Here is an 18490-nt window from a genome sequence, read left to right as displayed (position 1 = left end):
CCAAATTGGAAATGAGGAAATAAAACTGTCATATGCAGATGATGTGATATTGTACTTAGAAAATCCTAAAGACTCCACCAAAACACTACTAGATCCAATGAAAGAATTCAGCAAAGTAGCAGGATGCAATGTTAATGGTCAGAAATCAATGGCATTTTTATACACCAATAATAAACTATCAGAATAATAAACTAAGTAAACAACCCCATTAACTGTTCCACCAAAAATATAAGTTACCTAGGAATAAACTTAACTAAGGAAGTAAAAGGCCTGTACTCAGAAAACTATAGGATATTGAAGAAAGAAATAGAGGAAGACACAAACAAGTACAAGTATATACCGTGTTCATGGATTGGAAGAATTAACATCATTAAAATATCAGTATTACCCAAAGCAATTTGTAGATTCAATGCAATTCCTATTAAAATACCATTGAATGGGGCAATGAGGTCCTGGCGGGGGGTGGAGGCAGGTTAGATGGGGTCAATCGGGAAAAAGGAGACATATGTAATACTTTCAGCAATAAAGAATTATAAAAAATAAATGAAGAAAGAAAGAAAAGAAAATTCCATTGTCATATTTCACAGATTTAGAATAAATATTCCAAAAATTTAGAACCAAAAAGGACCCAAAATGGCCTCAGCAATCTTGAGAAAGGAGAACAAAGTTGGAAATATCACAATACCAGATATCAAAGTATACTACAAGACCATTTTAATCAAAACAGCCTGGTATGGCACAAGAACAGGCATATAGATTAATGGAACAGAACAGAGAGCCCAGAAAACTCATGGCTTTATGGTCATTAATATCTGACAAAGGTAGGCAAGAGTGTACAATGGACTAAATACAGTCCCTTCAATAAGTGGTGTTGGGAAAATTGGGTAGGTAAATTTTAAAAAAAAGTAGGCCATAAACTTATACCATATACAAGAATAAACTCAAAATGGATAAAAGAGTTAAATGTAAGTCATTAAATCCTTAAAATCCTAGAAGAAAATATAGGCAGTAAAATCTGAGACATCCTTTGGAGCAACATTTTTGCCTATACATCTTTTCAAGGAGGACTTACAGATGGCCAATGGACATATGAATAAATGCTAAATGTCCTAGTCATCAGAGAGATGCAAACTAAAACTGTAATGAAGTATCTCTGCACACCTGTCAGAATGGCTATGGTAAATAAGTCAACAAACAAGTGCTGGCGAGGATGTGGAGAAAAGGGAACCACAGTGCTCTGTTGGAGGCAATGCAGTTCCATGCAGCCACTGTGGAAAACAGTGTGGAGTTTCCTTTAAAAAACTGCCTTTTTGACCCATCGATCCCACTTCTGGGAATATATCCTAAGAATCCTGAAACACCAATCAGAAAGAATATATGCACCCCTATGATCACTGCAGTGCTATTTTACAATAGCTAAGATCTGTTAACAGCTCAAGTGCCCATCAGTAGTTGAGTGGAAAAGAAAGTTGTGGTGTATTTACACACTGGAATACTACATAGCTGTGAATAAGAAGGAACTCTTACCTTTGAGACAGCATAGATGGACTTGGAGATTATTATGCTAAGTGAAATAAGCCAGTCAGAGAAAGATAAATACATGATTTCACTTATATATGGAATCTAATGAGCAAAATAAACTGATGAAAAGGCATGGAACATTGGAACAGACAGGTATGTCAGAGGGGAAGGGGGTGGGAGGGATTGGATAAAAGAAGGTGAAGAGATTAGCCAAAGAAGATATATGCATAGCCCATGGTCACAGACAACAATGTGGTGAAGTCCAGGGCAGGCAGGGGTAGGGGCTGGGAGGAGTTGTGCAAAGAGGGGGAAAATGGGGGACATCTGTCATAATGTCAACAATAAAAATAAATTCAAAAAAATAAAAAATATATTATTGGATTAAAAAAAAGAAAATGTAATCCAAAGTTATTCACCAAGGAACACTGACTAATGTCATGAGGGAACCTGGATTGGGTGGTGTGGAAGCTCTAGTTTAGAAGAAAGAGTGGAAGGACTTCACAAGGCATTTGTAAGTGGTATAAGTTCTCACCACATGGAAAAACTGGTTTTTCTTAACATCAACCTTTGTGTCACCTTAAAAAGTTATTTCTAGATTTTATTTTCTTGTGAAATCTTTTCTCATCCTTACAATAACTACAGTTGCAGGCATTTTTCTGACCAGCCCTTGAATCTTTTTGCGCTTTGTAAGCTGTCATTGTTGACACATGATGAATAAGTATCAGAGTCAGAGATATAAACAAATAGACATGAAAAAATCACAGACTAGGGCACCTTACTCAAGGGAAACCCAAGCTGTGCATCATAATTGGAGTGTTTCCTGGAAACCCTGCTCACCCAAGTTACCTTCCTCACCTGCCAGATACGCTAATATGCATCTCATTTATTCCTCAAAAGTTCCTTTTTTGGCCATCAAGAATGAAAAAACCCTGCCTGGCCAGGTAGCTCAGTTGGTTAGAGTGATTCAATCCCCAGTCAGGGCACATACAAGAATCAACCAATAAATGCATGAATAAGTAGAACAACAAATTGTTGGTGTTTCTCTCTCTCTCTCTCTCTCTCTCTCTCTCTCTCTCTCTCTCTCTCTTCTTCCTCCTCCCCCCCCCCCCTTACCTCTCTCTCTAAAATGAATTTAAAAAATACAGCAAGTACATCTGAGGAGCTGTGATGATTAGTTCACACTTCCTGGGAAACAGGATGGGTAAAAGTGAGTTATATAGTACACTTGCTATATCACCTTCTTCATAAATCAGCCACCCAACCTGTGCTGCCAGGGGCTTATTAAAACTGGGGGGTAAGGCTTGTATTTCTCATTTTCCTGTTTTCAATAACGTTCAGTGTTCAATTCTTTTTTTTCTTATTAAAAATTAATTTCTTCTGTAAATCACTTGAATTTCATGTCTGAATAATTTCAGTATTATATTCTATAATGTAACCAGTGGGTGTAAGAACCATAAAAATATTTACATAGCAGCACAATTTACAATAGCTAAGACTTGGAAACAGCCTAAGTGCCCATCAGCAGATGAGTGGATTAGAAAACTGTGGTACATCTACACGATGGAATACTATGCTGCTGTAAAAAGGAAGGAACTCCTACCATTTGCAACAGCATGGATGGAGCTGGAGAGCATTATGCTAAGTGAAATAAGTCAGTCAGAAAAAGATAAATATCACATGATCTCATTTGCGGATCATAATGAACAACATAAACTGATGAACAAAAATGGATCCAGAGACAGAGAAGCATTGATCAAATGCTCAAACCTCAGAGGAAAGGTAGGGGAGGGTGAGGGGAAGGGGAAGAGATCAACCAAAAGACTTGTATGCATGCATATATAAGCATAACCAATGGACAGAGACAGCACGGGGGTGAGGGCATGTACGGGAGTGGGGGGGGTGGTCAATGGGGGATATGGACACATATTTAATATCTTAATAAATAAAATATAATAAAATATTTACTGAATTAAATAGTCATTGCTTATTTTCCCTTTGGAATCCTAGCATCTCCAGGCTCCAGCACTTGCTTAGCTGCTACGAGTCGGGTGAACCAGTGTTCCTGGGAGAGCGCTATGGCTACGGTCTGGGCACTGGCGGCTACAGCTACATCACGGGAGGAGGAGGGTAACTATGAGCATGGCTTTCTGCTAATTCTCTCCACATTACACTTCTGTTTCTGGATACAGGGCTGGGTCTTCTGGTGGTGCTCTGTAAGCTCTGTAAATGGTAGCTGGAAGTGAACATCAATTTGTTAACCATAGTAAGGAATATTTTGTATCTTGAAGAGACAGTATAAAAATGTTTGTCAAGGTATTTGGTAGAAATGTCCCTGTAGTAATGCTTGCTTCTGGGTAGCCAGTTAGTTTTGATTGTCTGTTTAAATGGAAAAATAATTGGATATAGATTTTATTTTATTTTCAGAAAACAAGTCATCAGATTTTTAAATGATCTAGTTCTGACAAATCATATTTGGGAAAAGAGTAGTGTAGAAGTTTAGACTCAAGCAATTAAGTGATGTTTGTATAGGATTTATAGGTTTCAAGTAACAGTTAAAATCAAAGGGTGGGAGTTGTTTTCTAACATTTTTATTGACTTTTAGAGAGAGAGGAAGAGAAACATCAATGGGACACTGAGACATTGATCAGCTGCCTCCCTCCCACATGCCCTCACTGGGGCTTGAGGCTGAAACCCAGGCACATCCCCTGACCAGAAACTGAACCGGCAACTGCCCCCGTACCTTAGTTATTAAGTACTAGAGGCCTGGTGCATGGATTTGTGCACATTGAAAGGAAAGTAATTTGAATAAATATTTTAGAGGCTGGGGAGGGACCGCGGGAGGTTGGCTGACTGGGGAGAGACCGCGTGAGGGCTCCAGGGCATTTCTGACCCATCTCGCCCAGTCCTGATGCTGGACCCCAGCAGCAAGCTAACCTACCAGTTGGAGCAATTGCCCCCTGGTGGTTAGTGTGCATAATAGCGACTGGTCGAATGGTCGAAGGAATGGTTGGACACTTAGCATATTAGGCTTTTATTATATAGGATAGTAATTTAAACTCATCTAAAAGGAGTTTGTTGAATGACCATTATATTTTGGGCAAAATTCCAGGCACTGGATTATAAACTTCTGAAAGGCTAGGACTTTATATTTTTACTTTGCAGTCCCCAAGATAAGAACAGTTCCTACTATAGCAGTGGTTCTCAACCTTCTGGCCCTTTAAATACAGTTCCTCATGTTGTGACCCAACCATAAAATTATTTTCGTTGCTACTTCATAACTGTAATGTTGCTACTGTTATGAATCGTAATGTAAATATCTGATATGCAGGATGGTCTTAGGCAACCCCTGTGAAAGGGTCGTTTGACCCCCAAAGGGGTCGCGACCCACAGGTTGAGAACCGCTGTACTATAGGGTCTCAAGAATCATATCCAAGTGTTTCACTTTGGTCTATCTGATTCAGTTGTGTATGCAACATGGTCATGGGGGTGGCTGTTTCACAGTGATAACCAAGCCTGGGCAGGTCTTTGTTCAGCAGTGGCATGCATCTACCTAAGGTCATGAGCAACAGGAGATAGGGTCCACATAGGCCTTTGAAAAGAGGTTAAAAGGTAAGGCCGAGTACTGACCCTTTCATTTAAAAAAAATGTTCAAGCTTTTTATAGCCTTATGGTAAAGCGTTTAGTTTTCTGGGTGAAGTGTTGGAGCCAGTTAAGGCATAGTACCTATTAAGCCAGAACTCTCCACTTTTGAAAGGGGCCCTGGTGTTTGTATATGGGTTTATATATTTTGTAGCACAATGGTTTTAATAGACTTTTAAGCTAGAAGTGACTTTTTGTGTGCTTCCTGCAAGCAGACTCTTTAAAAATATCCTATATAATAAAACCTTAATACGCAAATCGACCGAATGGCGGAATGACTGGTCACTGTGATGCACACTGACCACTAGGGGGCAGATGCTCAACACAGGAGCTGCCCACAGCCCACAGGCCCCAGCTGGTGGTGGCAGCGGGGGGGCGGGGCTGGTGAGCTGGTGGCACCAGGTCAGCCAAGGTGGGTGTCAGCGGAGGCCCCCCAATCACCCCGCCTGTTGCCCCGCAGATTGGCCCTGATCATTGGCCAGGCCTAGGGATCCTACCCATGCACAAATTTTGTGCACCGGGCCTCTAGTATGTATGTATGTGTGTGTGTGTATATATATATATACACACACACACACATACATAAATACATACATATACATACATACACACACATACATAAGTATATTATTGATTTTAGAGAGGAAGGGAAAGGGAGAGAAAGATAGAAACATCAGTGATGAGAGGGAATCATTGATCAGCTGCCTCCTGCATGCCACCCACTAGGGATTGAGCCTGCAACCAGGGATGTGCCCTGACCGGGAATCAAATCATGACTCCAGGTTCATAGATTGACACTCAACCACTGAGTGACAGTGGCTGGGCTCTGTAAGCAGACTCTTTTGTTGTCTTCCTGGCCTATTGGATTTTCCTGTTATTTCTGAGACGGGCACTAGAGGCCTTTTGAAGCTGGGTATTATCTTAACTACCCACATTGCCTTTTACTGTTCCAGTTAATTGGTCATTCATTCAGTCAAAAAGCCAGTGTGTGACAGGTGAGGGCCAGCTTCCAGTACACTGCTGGATTGGCCCGGGCATCCACTGCTAACCCATTAAGGTGGCACCTTTAGTCTCCTACATGTTGAACTTTTACCTTGCTACTGTCTTTTCTGACACCTCCAGTTTTCCCATCTTAAAACTTCTTCCTGCCACCACACCATCTCCCTTCTTCCCTTGAAAACATCTTAAGAATTCACTCCTCTCACTCTTCCACTTCCTTGGTCCCACTGCCGCCAGACCTTAAACTGACTTGGGGCCAGATTAAGCCTAGCCTTCTGCCTAAACCACCTCATCAGTGTGATCCATACAGACAAATCCATTCTAGTCTTCATCTTCTTTAACCTCTGAGCAGCCTTTGATGAAGTTGACCGTTTCTCTTACTCTCTGGAGCGCCCTCCTATTGTTGTGTATTTCTGTTTTTGCTCATTCCTTCTCAGTTCCTGTTATCTAGTCTGTAAATGTCTGTTTTCCAGTCATCTTTTCTAGTCTTTCTTCTCTTCTCACTCTCTCACTGATCTCACCCATCCCCATGGCTGGGTGCCGAGTACACCTTAACTTCTATCCCCAGACTGGAACTCTGTTTTGACCTCCTGATTCAAATGTCCACTTACCAAAGGACTTCTCCCCTGGGATGATTCATGGCCACATAAACTCAGCACCTCCCATACTGACCTCTTTGTTTCTGACTTGAGCCTCTGGTTTTCTGTATTTCCAGTGTTCCTCCCTTTCCAGGTAAGACACCAATGTATGCTGGTTCCTACCCCAGAAATTTGTGAGTCAGCTCTTACCCTTCCTCTTTATTCCCCACTCCCTTGCAATCGACTGGATTGCTAAATCATGTGGATTTTATCTCCTAAATATCTCTTATGTCAATACTTCTCTTGGTACCTCCACAGTTCTAATCTAGTTCACCATCATCTCCTGTGTGGTGGGTTCTGCAGCAGCCTCCTGGTCTCCCTGCTTCTCCATGAAGTTGTCCACAATGTAGTCAGAGAGAGACGTTTCTCAAGACCCTTTCTCAAAGCCCTCTCCTACTCAGAGGCCTTTACTGGCTTCCCATTGTTTTGGTTTTTCCCCAAGAGTATGAACCCTTTTATTCTTTTGGCCTTTTTTTAAATATGTTTTTTATTGTTGATAATATTACAGATGTCTCCCATCTTCCCGCCCGCCCCCCCCACCCCCATTCTTTACCCCCTTTCTGCCAGTTCCTACCCACGCCCCCGGGTCTTCACTACCCTATTGCCAGTGCCATGGGTTATACATATCCTATATAATAAAGAGGTAATATGCAAATTGACCACCACTCCAACACATAAGATGGCCGCCCCCATGTGGTCAAAGATGGCCACCACAAGATGGCCAGCAGGGGAGGGCAGTTGTAGGCGATAAGGCCAGCAGGGGAGGACAGTTGGGAGGGACCAGGCCTGCAGGGGAGAGCAGTTAGGGGTGACCGGGCCAGCAGGGGAGGACAGTTAGGCGTCAATCAGGCTGGCAGGGTAGTGGTTAGGGGGTGATCAGGCTCGCAGGCAGAAGCGGTTAGGGGCAATCAGGCAGGCAGGCAGGCGAGTGGTTAGGAGCCAGCAGTTCTGGATTGTGAGAGGGATGTCCGACTGCTCTTGAGGGGTCCCAGATTGGAGAGGGTGTACGCTGGGCTGAGGGACACCCCCCCCACCCCCCGCACGAATTTCGTGCACTGGGCCTCTAGTCTATATATATAAAAGCCTAAGTGACCATTATGACTGGATGACTGGATGACCAGCCGGTAGCTGTGACGTGCACTGACCACCAGGGGGAGACGCTCAATGCAGGAGCTTTCCCCTGGTGGTCAGTGTGCTCTCACAGCCAACCTCCCGTGGCTGGCCAACCTCCCGCGGTCCCTTCCCCTGGCCGGCAGCCCTGATCGGCCCCAATCAGGACTAGGTGAGATGGCCCCAATTGGCCCCAATTGCCGGCCAGGCCGAGGGACCCCACCCATGCATGAATTCGTACACTGGGCCTCTAGTAAGTATATAAGTTCTTTGGTTTACCTCTCCAAACTTTTGGCCTTTTAAGACTAGGAGATAATCATTCAGCTTTCAACAAGAGAGGCCTCATTTTATCACCTTGAGTTTGCCTAATCCACAGCCACCCAGGTCTCCTGAGGCCACTGCCTTGGGGCCAGAGTCTTTGGCAGGTCTTTTCGTTCACCCTCCTGCTCTTAGGCCATTGTCCCTAAAAGCTGCCACAGTTTGCTCCCTGCCTTTGAAGTATGCCTTTCTCTACGAATTAGTCCATCTGGGCTTCATATCATCCATTTCTTCAAAAATTCCTTAGGTTAATGTGGTTGTTTTTTCTTGTGGTCGCCAAGGGAGTCTTTTGCATCCTTTTATAACTCCCAGTGCCTCCACATTCCACATAAAGGCTACCAGCCCTCTCATGATCTTGGCAAATGCCTCATTCATCTATACCCTGGAGCTTAAAGGATTCATGCTGAATTTATCTCAGTTCCTCAGAGGCCTAGTTTTCCCCTTATGTGGCATCTGCTGGTCTCTACATAGCATTGTTCTGCCACCTCAACTTTCTGCTTCTGTCACCTGGCTAATCCTTTATTTTTATAGAGTGGAAGGGAGTGGAGAGGGGAAGAGAAAGAGAAACATCGATGTGAGGGAAACACATCAACCAGTTGCCTCGTGCACACACCCCAAGAGATGAGCCCTTACCTGGGAATTGAACCTGTGTTCAACCTTCAGTTCAAGGGTCGATGCTCTAACCACTTAGCAACACTGGCCAGGGCTCCTTTTCATTCTTTTGGACTCAATATAGTCATTTATTTATTCCTGGGAGCCTTCAGCCTCCTTTAGCCTCTCAAATCTGTGTTGATGCCTTTCTAATGTCATATGTGGAAACCATTATTTAAATGCCTAGTTACTTTTCTGTTTTCTGCCTAAATTAAGAATTATTTGAAGGCAGTGCTGGTGTCTTGTTTCCTAGCATAGGACTCATTTTTTTCATAAGGTGCAATGAATAACTGAATAAACAAATGTAGATCACTGAGCACTGATCTTTACATAACTAATGTTGGCCAGTGTACTATTCTGTTGTTAATAGCACTTTTACTAGTACAAAGGTGCAGAAACATTCTTCATGAGATTGTCTCATGTCAACCTTTGATAAAATCGGCAGACTCAATGTTGAATCTGTTTTCTAGTATTGCTTAGACCAGCGGTTCTCAACCTGTGGGTCGCGACCCCTTTGGGGGTCGAACGACCCTTTCACAGGGGTCGCCTAAGACCATCAGAAAACACATATATAATTACATATTGTTTTTGTGATTAATCACTATGCTTTAATTATGTTCAATTTGTAACAATGAAAATACATCCTGCATATCAGATATTTACATTACGATTCATAACAGTAGCAAAATTACAGTTATGAAGTAGCAACGGAAATAATTTTATGGTTGGGGGTCACCACAACATGAGGAACTGTATTAAAGGGTCGCGGCATTAGGAAGGTTGAGAACCACTGGCTTAGACTTTTCCAATGGTCTAGTTGAAAAACCAACATCTATCTCCCTCCCTCCCTCCCTCCCTCCCTCCCTTTCTCCCTTCCTCCCTTCCTTCCTTCCTTCCTTCCTTCCTTCCTTCCTTCCTTCCTTCCTTCCTTCCTCTCTCTCTCTCTTTCTCTCTCTCTCTCTTTCTTTCTTTCTTTCTTTCTTTCTTTCTTTCTTTCTTTCTTTTTCCCTCCCTCCCTCCCTCCCTCCCTCCCTTCCTTCCTTTTCTTTCTTCAACAGTAAGTCAGGATCAATTAATGGCTTATAAAACCAAAACTTTAAAATAATTAAATTTAGAATGGAATAGAATAAACTAGGAATATTATAGTGTATCACATGTAGTTAAGGGCAAGTATTGTTTTGTGAAATTTTTGTTTCTGTTTTATACACACACACACAAATGTTTCAATATCGGATGTGTTGCTTGTTTTCTCACTGTGGTTTACAGTCAAGTAAGTTTTTGAAAATTACTGTCTGAAACCATCCTGCTAAACTGGTCAGAGCTGAGTCAGGAGGAGGGTGTCACGTTTCTGAGGTGCTTTATCTTTTTTTAAAATTTTTATTGAGTTTGTTGGGGTGACACTGATGAACAAAGTTCTACAGGTTTCACATGCATAATTCTACAATGCATCATCTATATATCGTATTGTGCGTTCAAGTCAAGGCTCCATCCATCACTATTTATCCCCTGTTTACTCTCCTCCAGTTCCCCCTGCCTGAGGCACTTTTTTTCAGTGTGTGTTTTTGACTTTCTGGTACTCCCTGGGGCAGTTCCCTGTCTCCTATTTCAGTTTTTCTTATTATTTTTTAAATATATTTTTATTTATTTTTAGAGAAAGAGGTAGGGAGAGGGAGAGAGAGAAAGAAACATCAATAATGAGATAGAATCATTGGTTGGCTGCCTTCTGCATGCTCTGTACTGGGAATCAAGCCCACAACCTGGGCATGTGCCCCGACCAGGAATTAAACTGGTGACTTCTTGATTCATGGGTCAACGCTCAACCACTAAGCCATACCAGCTGGGCAGTTTTTCTTATTTTAAATTAATATGTTGTATGGTAAAGGAAATCACATTATTAGTCTTACTGCCTTTCGATATCTTTTCAATATTTAAAAGTTGGCAGATAGCAGACATACCATGATATGACTGGTAACTTTCCATTTTGGGGGCAACTTCATTTTGAAAGAACCCATCAGCACACTAATAAACATATGTCAGTAAAGGTCCTGTGTACTTATTTTATGTGAATAACAAATATAGGACTGCTTTGTGCGAGAAGGCACAAATAAAAATACTAGTAAATATTTCACCCTTGCATTTTGTCTTCCTATAAAGTAAAGTTTTTAAAGAGTGGGCTCATATAAAAGGCCTTTCTGATCTTTCTCATTCTACTAGATCCTGGCAAAAGGAAAAAAGGCATTATTTTTATTTAAATTGGGTTGACAATGGGCCGAGGAACCAAGATGGCGGCATAGGTTAACGCCGGAGTTTGCTGCCTTGTACAGCCACTTCAAAAATACAACTAAAAGACAGAATGGACATCATCCAGAACCACAGGAAGGCTGGCTGAGTGGAAATTCTACAACTAGGAGGAAAGAGAATAACATAGCTAGACTCAGAGGAGGCGTAGTGCTGATGTCAAATACTAAGGTGCGGAGGTGCGCGGAGTGGGCTGGCGGCTGAGGGCGCAGTTGTCTTTTCTAATCGGGAGGGAGTCTCAGATTCTGAGCTCCAGATCCGGGCGAGTCTCTAGGGACCCAGACTCAAACGGGAGAAGCGGGACTGTCTGGCATCGGTCGGAACTTGAAGGCAGCTTTCTCTCCGAGGTTTGCAGCGGTTTTTGGGACTCTGAGAGGCAGAGCCCCCGGGACGGGACTAAGAGCAGCCATAACTGCTCACTCCGCCCGCTCTGTAGATCCCCTGGGACACGCCCCGCCCAAGCCCTGCACAGAGCCATTTGCCGGATAGCTTCAGGCAAAGGCTAGATTAGCACCTCCCTAGAGGACAGAAGTTCTCTCACTGCAGACACAGCTGATTCTCATAGACACTTGGCCTGAGGGCAAATCCCCCCCAGTATTACCTACAACAATCAAGGCTTAACTACAACAAGACTGCACACAAAGACCACTAGGGGGTGCACCAAGAAAACATAAAAAAATGCGGAGACAAAGAAACAGGATGCAGATGTCAGAAATGGAAGCTATAGAGCTCAAAACCACACTTTCAAGGTCTTTCAATAATTTTCTAAAAACTGCCGATAAATGTAGTGAGATCCTCAATAAATCTAATGAGACCCTCGATGTTGTGATAAAGAACCAACTAGAAATTAAGCATACACTGACTGAAATAAAGAATATTATACAGACTCCCAACAGCAGACCAGAGGAGCGCAAGAATCAAGTCAAAGATTTGAAATGCGAAGAAGCAAAAAACACCCAACCAGAAACGCAAAATGAAAAAAGAATCCAAAAATACGAAGATAGTGTAAGGAGCCTCTGGGACAGCTTCAAGCGTACCAACATCAGAATTATAGGGGTGCCAGAAGATGAGAGAGAGCAAGACATTGAAAACCTATTTGAAGAAATAATAACAGAAAACTCCCCCCACCTGGTGAAAGAAATAGACTTACAGGTCCAAGAAGCACAGAGAACCCCAAACAAAAGGAATCCAAAGAGGACCACCCCAAGACACATCATAATTAAAATGCCAAGAGCAAAAGATAAAGAGAGAATCTTAAAAGCAGCAAGAGAAAGAAACTCAGTTACCTACAAGGGAATACCCATCCGACTGTCAGCTGATTTCTCAACAGAAACTTTGCAGGCCAGAAGGGAGTGGCAAGAAATATTCAAAGTGATGAATACCAAGAACCTACAACCAAGATTACTTTATCCAGCAAAGCTATCATTCAGAATTGAAGGTCAGATAAAGAGTTTCACAGGTAAGGAAAAGCTAAAGGAGTTCATCACCACCAAACCAGTATTATATGAAATGCTGAAAGGTATTCTTTAAGAAGAGGAAGAAGAAGAGAAAGGTAAAGATACAAATTATGAACAACAAATATGCATCTATCAACAAGTGAATAAATAATGTGATGAACAGAATAAACTGGTGATTATAATAGAATCAGGGACATAGAAAGGGAATGGACTGACTATTCTTGGGGAGGGAAGGGGTGTGGGAGATGCGGGAAGAGACTGGACAAAACTCGTGCACCTATGGATGAGGACAGTGGGTGAGGAGTGAGGGCGGAGGGTGGGGCGGGAACTGGGAGGAGGGGAGTTATGGGGGGGAAAAGAGGAACAAATGTAATAATCTGAACAATAAAGATTTAATTTAAAAAATAAATAAATAAATAAATTGGGTTGACAATGAACAAGATCACAACTATTGGAATACGAGCACACTTGTGAAATTGTCCTTGCTATGGCATCAGATAGGTGGCATTTAAGGGGACTGTTTACAGTCCATGTGTGTCTCCTCATCTCCTATTCCCCAGGTCAGTGAGATGAGCTGGAGTTTGACACAGCCACGTACGTGTGAGGCCCAGGGTCATGGGTGGGCACTAGACTTTCTAAAAGAAAGACAATTCATGGTGAGTTTTAAGCTTGTGGTTTCCCTTTTTGTAGTTCTCCTCATACAATCACATTTTGCTGTATAATCTTAAAGAGCTTCTTTTTTCTCTTGTCTGATCATAGTGTGTCTTCTGACTTGTAAGGGCAGGGAGAGCGTCTCCGCATTGTTGCGTTGCCAGCCGCTTGTTCACTTATGTTAGTTGAACTGCTCTGAACTGAGCCCAGCTGAGTGTGGAATCACCATTTTTGCATCAGTGATTATGTCCAAGCTTTGTCCTTTTTCCCTTCCTACTAGACTGATCCGTTGAACTCTTCCTCCTTCAGGAAGATCTTTGCAAAGGGAGCTTCATTCTCACTTGTTTGATACATCAAAATTTTATTTGGTGCTTACTGTGTGTGAGGCCCTGTATTCGGCTGTGGGAATATGTAGATAAATTTTAGACAGTTTTGCCTTCAAGAGTGTTGTTACTTATTGGGAATGAAGTTGTAAACCATATTTGTCCCTTAAACCTTATCGCTACTGGGTTATTCATTGTAGGAGATGATCCATTACCACCCTAGGACCAGAGAGGAAGCCAGAAACCAATCTGTATATTTAAAAGGGGAATTTTTTTCAGGAGCTTGGTACAAAGTGTTGGAAAAGGGCGCAGTGGCCTTACCTAGAGGTGGTAACCAGAGAAAGCTACTATTGCTCCTATAGCTGGAGGAGCAAAGCAAATGCCATTTTACGGAACCCATTTGTGTGGGCTACTATGGCTGCTGCTGTCGGTCACAGTGTTGCATGTGAGCCAGACCTAGGACTTGCTCCTTGCTACTGAATGAGACTGCTGCCAACCTTCTGCTGGAGTCCCAGAGACTGCCAGTGCAGAGGCCTTCCCCAGGGTTGTGCCCTATTTGTAAGCTATGATGGGTGGTGAGGGAGTCTGGAAAGGCAGGAGTGGACATGAGTCCCACCAGAAGTACCCAACGCATCAGGTCAAGTACCATCAGAGCACTGTTTGAGGCTAATTAGTCTTCCTCCCTCTGTTTTCTTTTTTCTCTTTCTCAAAATCATGTTATGGAAGCTTCTGTAGACTTAGATTTGATCTCATTGTCGGTCATTACCTGTATGAGTGAGGTACCTACTTTTTCTGGGCCCATCTACCTGCTGGGAGTGTAGATTTTGTTATTGATCTCACTGAGATTTTGGAATTAAAGAATGATGCCAGTCTCCAATGGCATATAGAAAAAGGACATGGCATGGTATTAGCAAGAAATATATAAAGAAATCATACTACCTATTAGATAAATGTTTTTCCTTTCATAGAAAGCACAAAAGCTATTTACCCTAGAATTTATATTAAATATACAGTACTGCTGGTATGATATTTTTTTCTATCAGAAATGTGGCCTTGGAATGATATTTCTTTATTCAGATTAATGGTTTCAAGGGGCAGCTGTAACCCTTATGTCTGCTCTGATTTCCCACTAGAATGGTCTTCAGCAGAGAAGCCATCAGGAGACTTCTTGGCAGTAAGTGTCGTTGCTACAGCAATGATGCTCCTGATGACATGGTCCTGGGGATGTGTTTCGGCAGCCTGGGAGTCCCTGTGACACACAGCCCCCTCTTCCACCAGGTGAGGACATGCTTTTTATTTCTACCTCAGAAGGATTTTTTCTCATTGAAAGATTCTCCTCCTTGCCTTTCACATGTTTCTGGAAACAGTCTTAAGAACCACATGGACAGGCTCTATAGGCATTCTTACTGACCACTTTGTCCAGGGGGTTGATGCTGTACCATGGGCGGCAGGAAGATGGAAGGCAGAACAATCTAGAAAATGAAATGGAGTCTGAGCAGGACCCTTGGCTGTAACAACAGGGAAAATTTGTTCTCTTTCCCCTTTATGTTATTTTTATTTTTTTGAGTTAAAGAGTCGATGGCATTTAAGAATTATTAGAAATATACAGGATTGACCTAATATTGTCTTGCAGGCCATCAAATGTATGTAATTTTATACTGTCCTCCATTTTTATGCTGCCCATTGGCTACCTTTTTATTGGGCTTACCCCCTTTGGTTGCTATTAAACTGAGTGGCTAAACTTTATAAATCTCAATAAGCATATATTCTGGGAGTCATAGAAGAGACAAGATGATGTTTACCAGGGGTGGCTGGTGCTAGTAGCTTCACCATACTGCAGTTTGGGGTTGGAGAAGGCAATTTTTCTGCATTATTTTTAGTAAGTTTTTTAAGAATTGTGTCAGTGGATGTTCTGATATTGTAAGACTAACAGCAGATATGCTTTCTCTAAAAATAAGCATAGCCCACAGCCATTCAGTGCTCTTCTTCAATACAAGGCTTTTTGAAATTTGAAATGTAGGAATGCATGTATCTTCAGTGCTCTCCTTATATTGAAAACTTGGTCTTTATGATTCTGTAGCCAGCAGCAGATGCTATCATAGCAATATAGAAAATTGAGCGTGACAGAAATAGCATTATAAAAAGTAATGTGAGCAAGGTAAAGAAGATGTTTGCATCAAAAAGGCAGAATCCATTTCCACATTTTTGTGAACCACAAGGAAGGAAAAAAAATAGACCTTAAATAATAAGAAATGCATGAGAAACCTCCTTCATGGTACCAGTCAGAAGATACTTATCCATCTTTTAAAACTTTGAATGGTCTTACCCTTTTCAGTCTTTGTGTTGTGTTATATTGACTTAGAAAAGCAAATTATTCTCTCTGGCTTTCTCTCTTGCTCTATCTCATGTTTCTATCATAAAAAAGGAAGGGTGATTAAAACTTTTGGTGTATAAGGGAAATATATTATCTTTGTTAATATGTCTTGGATTTTTATGACAACCTTTTTTACTTAGAGAAAGAATACATGAGTAAATAACATGATAGGGAGAAAAGAAAGATGGAAATTTTCCTTGAGTGAAAGTCCTTTGAAGATAATTTTTAAAAATTGTTGTTCCCTACATCGTAAAACTCTTGATTTCTGTAGTCCACATAATAAATTTTAAGCCTTTACAAAATCATAAAATGTACTTAAACCCTGACCTCCGAACAGGTACTGTGATACCTTTTTGTTCTTAAGCCCTTTTAGAGAATTTGCTGTGTTTTGAATTTACTTTCCATTTGTAAGGTGTGAACACTGATCCAAAAACTATATTTGTTCATATTGAAAAATGGATATGAGGCGAAAAGAGAAAATCGTGGATTCCTGATGAGTTAGAGATGCAGTGGGCATTTGGAAGCAGTCCCAGATGCAAAGTTGCCTGAACCACTCTCCTCTTTTTAGTCAGGGAAGGTTATGGTAAAATTATAGTTTAGAAGGGAGCTTTAAGAAATGTGTATCCTAGTAATCCCTTTGTTACAAAGAAAGTTCCCAGAGCATATGGTTTTCTGTTCTTCCAAAATGATATGCTACTGGTGGGTATAGCAACATGCAATGGCCAGTGAACCCTCTGCATAAAATTGTCAGAATAACCATTTCCAGATTCTGAAAATCAACCAGAAGCATTTACTGCTGAAAAACTTCTATAGTTTTGGGTAAGAACAACAGTGTCTGAGGTCTTCTGAGCCCTTTCTGCCAGAAGTCCCCCCAGTTTTACTGGTTGGGCCTGGATGGAGAGAACACCAGTTTTGCTGTCAGAGTCAGTAAACTTGATTTGGGGAGGGAGAGATGAAACTAAAATTGTTAACTAAAATTGTCAAGTTTGATAGGAAACAAACTAGAAAAACATGTACCTCTTACAGGCCTGAAGTTGCAATCTAGGATACAGTAAAAGATGTACTAGTCAAAAATGTAACAATACCCAATACCCTGTAAATGAGAGAGCAAGAGTATGAATAGGAAAACTCCACACAATTCTTGGCCTGCTAAGAAACTATGTGTACACACATAGGATCGTGGATGAGCCTAGTAGAAAGTAAAAGCCAAAACATGTTTGGAAACCCACTGAAGCTTTGAATGTACTTTTCAACCCACACATTGGTAAGAACCTGATGGACTCGAGGTGTTTGAGTGCAATCCCTGCCAATATCTTAAATTGACTACCAAGCTATTCAAGCACAAGGATAACTTCTAGCAGGCCACATAAAAATAAGAACTAAACTTGAATGGAGATACCAGCAGCCACACACTGCAGGAAAAAAGTTCCACAGTGTAAGTCCAAGCAAGTTACTTAAAAAAAAAGTATTAATGGTAAACAGATTTATGAGTTGCTCTAATACATTATCTAAAATAATCATTTTAAAAAAATTATCATGAGACAAGCAAAGAGACATACTCAGGGGAAAATGTAATCAATAAACCTGACTTTGAGTGGGACCAGATCGTGGAATTGATAGACAAAGACTTCAAAGGAATTAATAATACTATAGGCACATAATTAAAGGAAATAGTGTTCATATAATTAAAGGAAAATATGATGACAATAACAACAAATAGCATATCTTAATAGAAAAATAGAAACTAGGATAAAAGAACCAAATAAAAATTCTATAGTTGTAACATCTATTAACTAAAATGAGACATTATGTAGATGGACTTAACAGTAAATTTGAGATGGTAGAAAAAACAATTAGTGAATTTGAAGGCAAACAATATAAGTGACTTAATCCAAAGACAAGAGAGGGAAAAGACTGAAGAAAAATGAACGGAGCCTCCTTAGAGACATGAGTAAACCATAGAGTATATCCACATACATTTAATGAGAGTACTAAAAAAAAGAGGGGAGAATTGGCCAAAACAATATTTTCTTAAGAAATAAGAGTTGAAACCTACCAAATGTGATGTAAACATTAATCTATAGACCTAAGGAGCTCAATAAAACTCAAGTAGGATAATTATAAAAAGAATCACAAACTGTTGAAAGACAATGAAGAAGTGAAAAATCTTAAAAATATCAGAAAGCCTAATGAAAAGGGAAACAAAAAATAAGATTATTTGCTGATTTATTTTTCATTAGAAATAATAAAAGCCTAAAGGCAGAAAGAAAAAAAAGAACTAATCAACCAGTGATTCTATGTCCAGTAAAATTTTCCTTCCAAAATGGAAGTGTATTAAAGACATTCCCAGATAAATAAAAAATGAGAGAATCCTTTTCTAGTAGACATTCCCTGCAAGAAAAACTAAAGGAAATCCTTTGGGCTGAAAGGATATAATTCCATATGGTAATTGGAAGATATCAGAAGGAATGAATAATACTGGGACGGGTTAACATGAGGGAAAATATAAAA

At 41.0% G+C, this 18490-nt stretch overlaps 1 protein-coding gene across 1 annotated transcript in view; it reads left to right on the top strand.

The window, feature by feature from the left end:
- B3GLCT (beta 3-glucosyltransferase) overlaps positions 1 to 18490 on the top strand; it is a 139730-nt gene that overhangs the window by 113462 nt on the left and 7778 nt on the right. Inside the window, exons 13-14 of the mRNA XM_081083593.1 lie at positions 3529 to 3648; positions 14739 to 14883. Of these exons, the coding sequence (XP_080939719.1) occupies positions 3529 to 3648; positions 14739 to 14883 (265 nt within the window). The remainder of the gene's footprint in view (positions 1 to 3528; positions 3649 to 14738; positions 14884 to 18490) is intronic.

Source organism: Myotis nattereri (genome assembly GCF_964212035.1).
Source record: "Myotis nattereri genome assembly, chromosome: 2".
In the NCBI taxonomy this organism is placed as follows: domain Eukaryota; kingdom Metazoa; phylum Chordata; class Mammalia; order Chiroptera; family Vespertilionidae; genus Myotis; species Myotis nattereri.
Note: the sequence above shows the minus strand (reverse complement) of the source record. Positions and strands in the feature narration are given on the sequence as shown.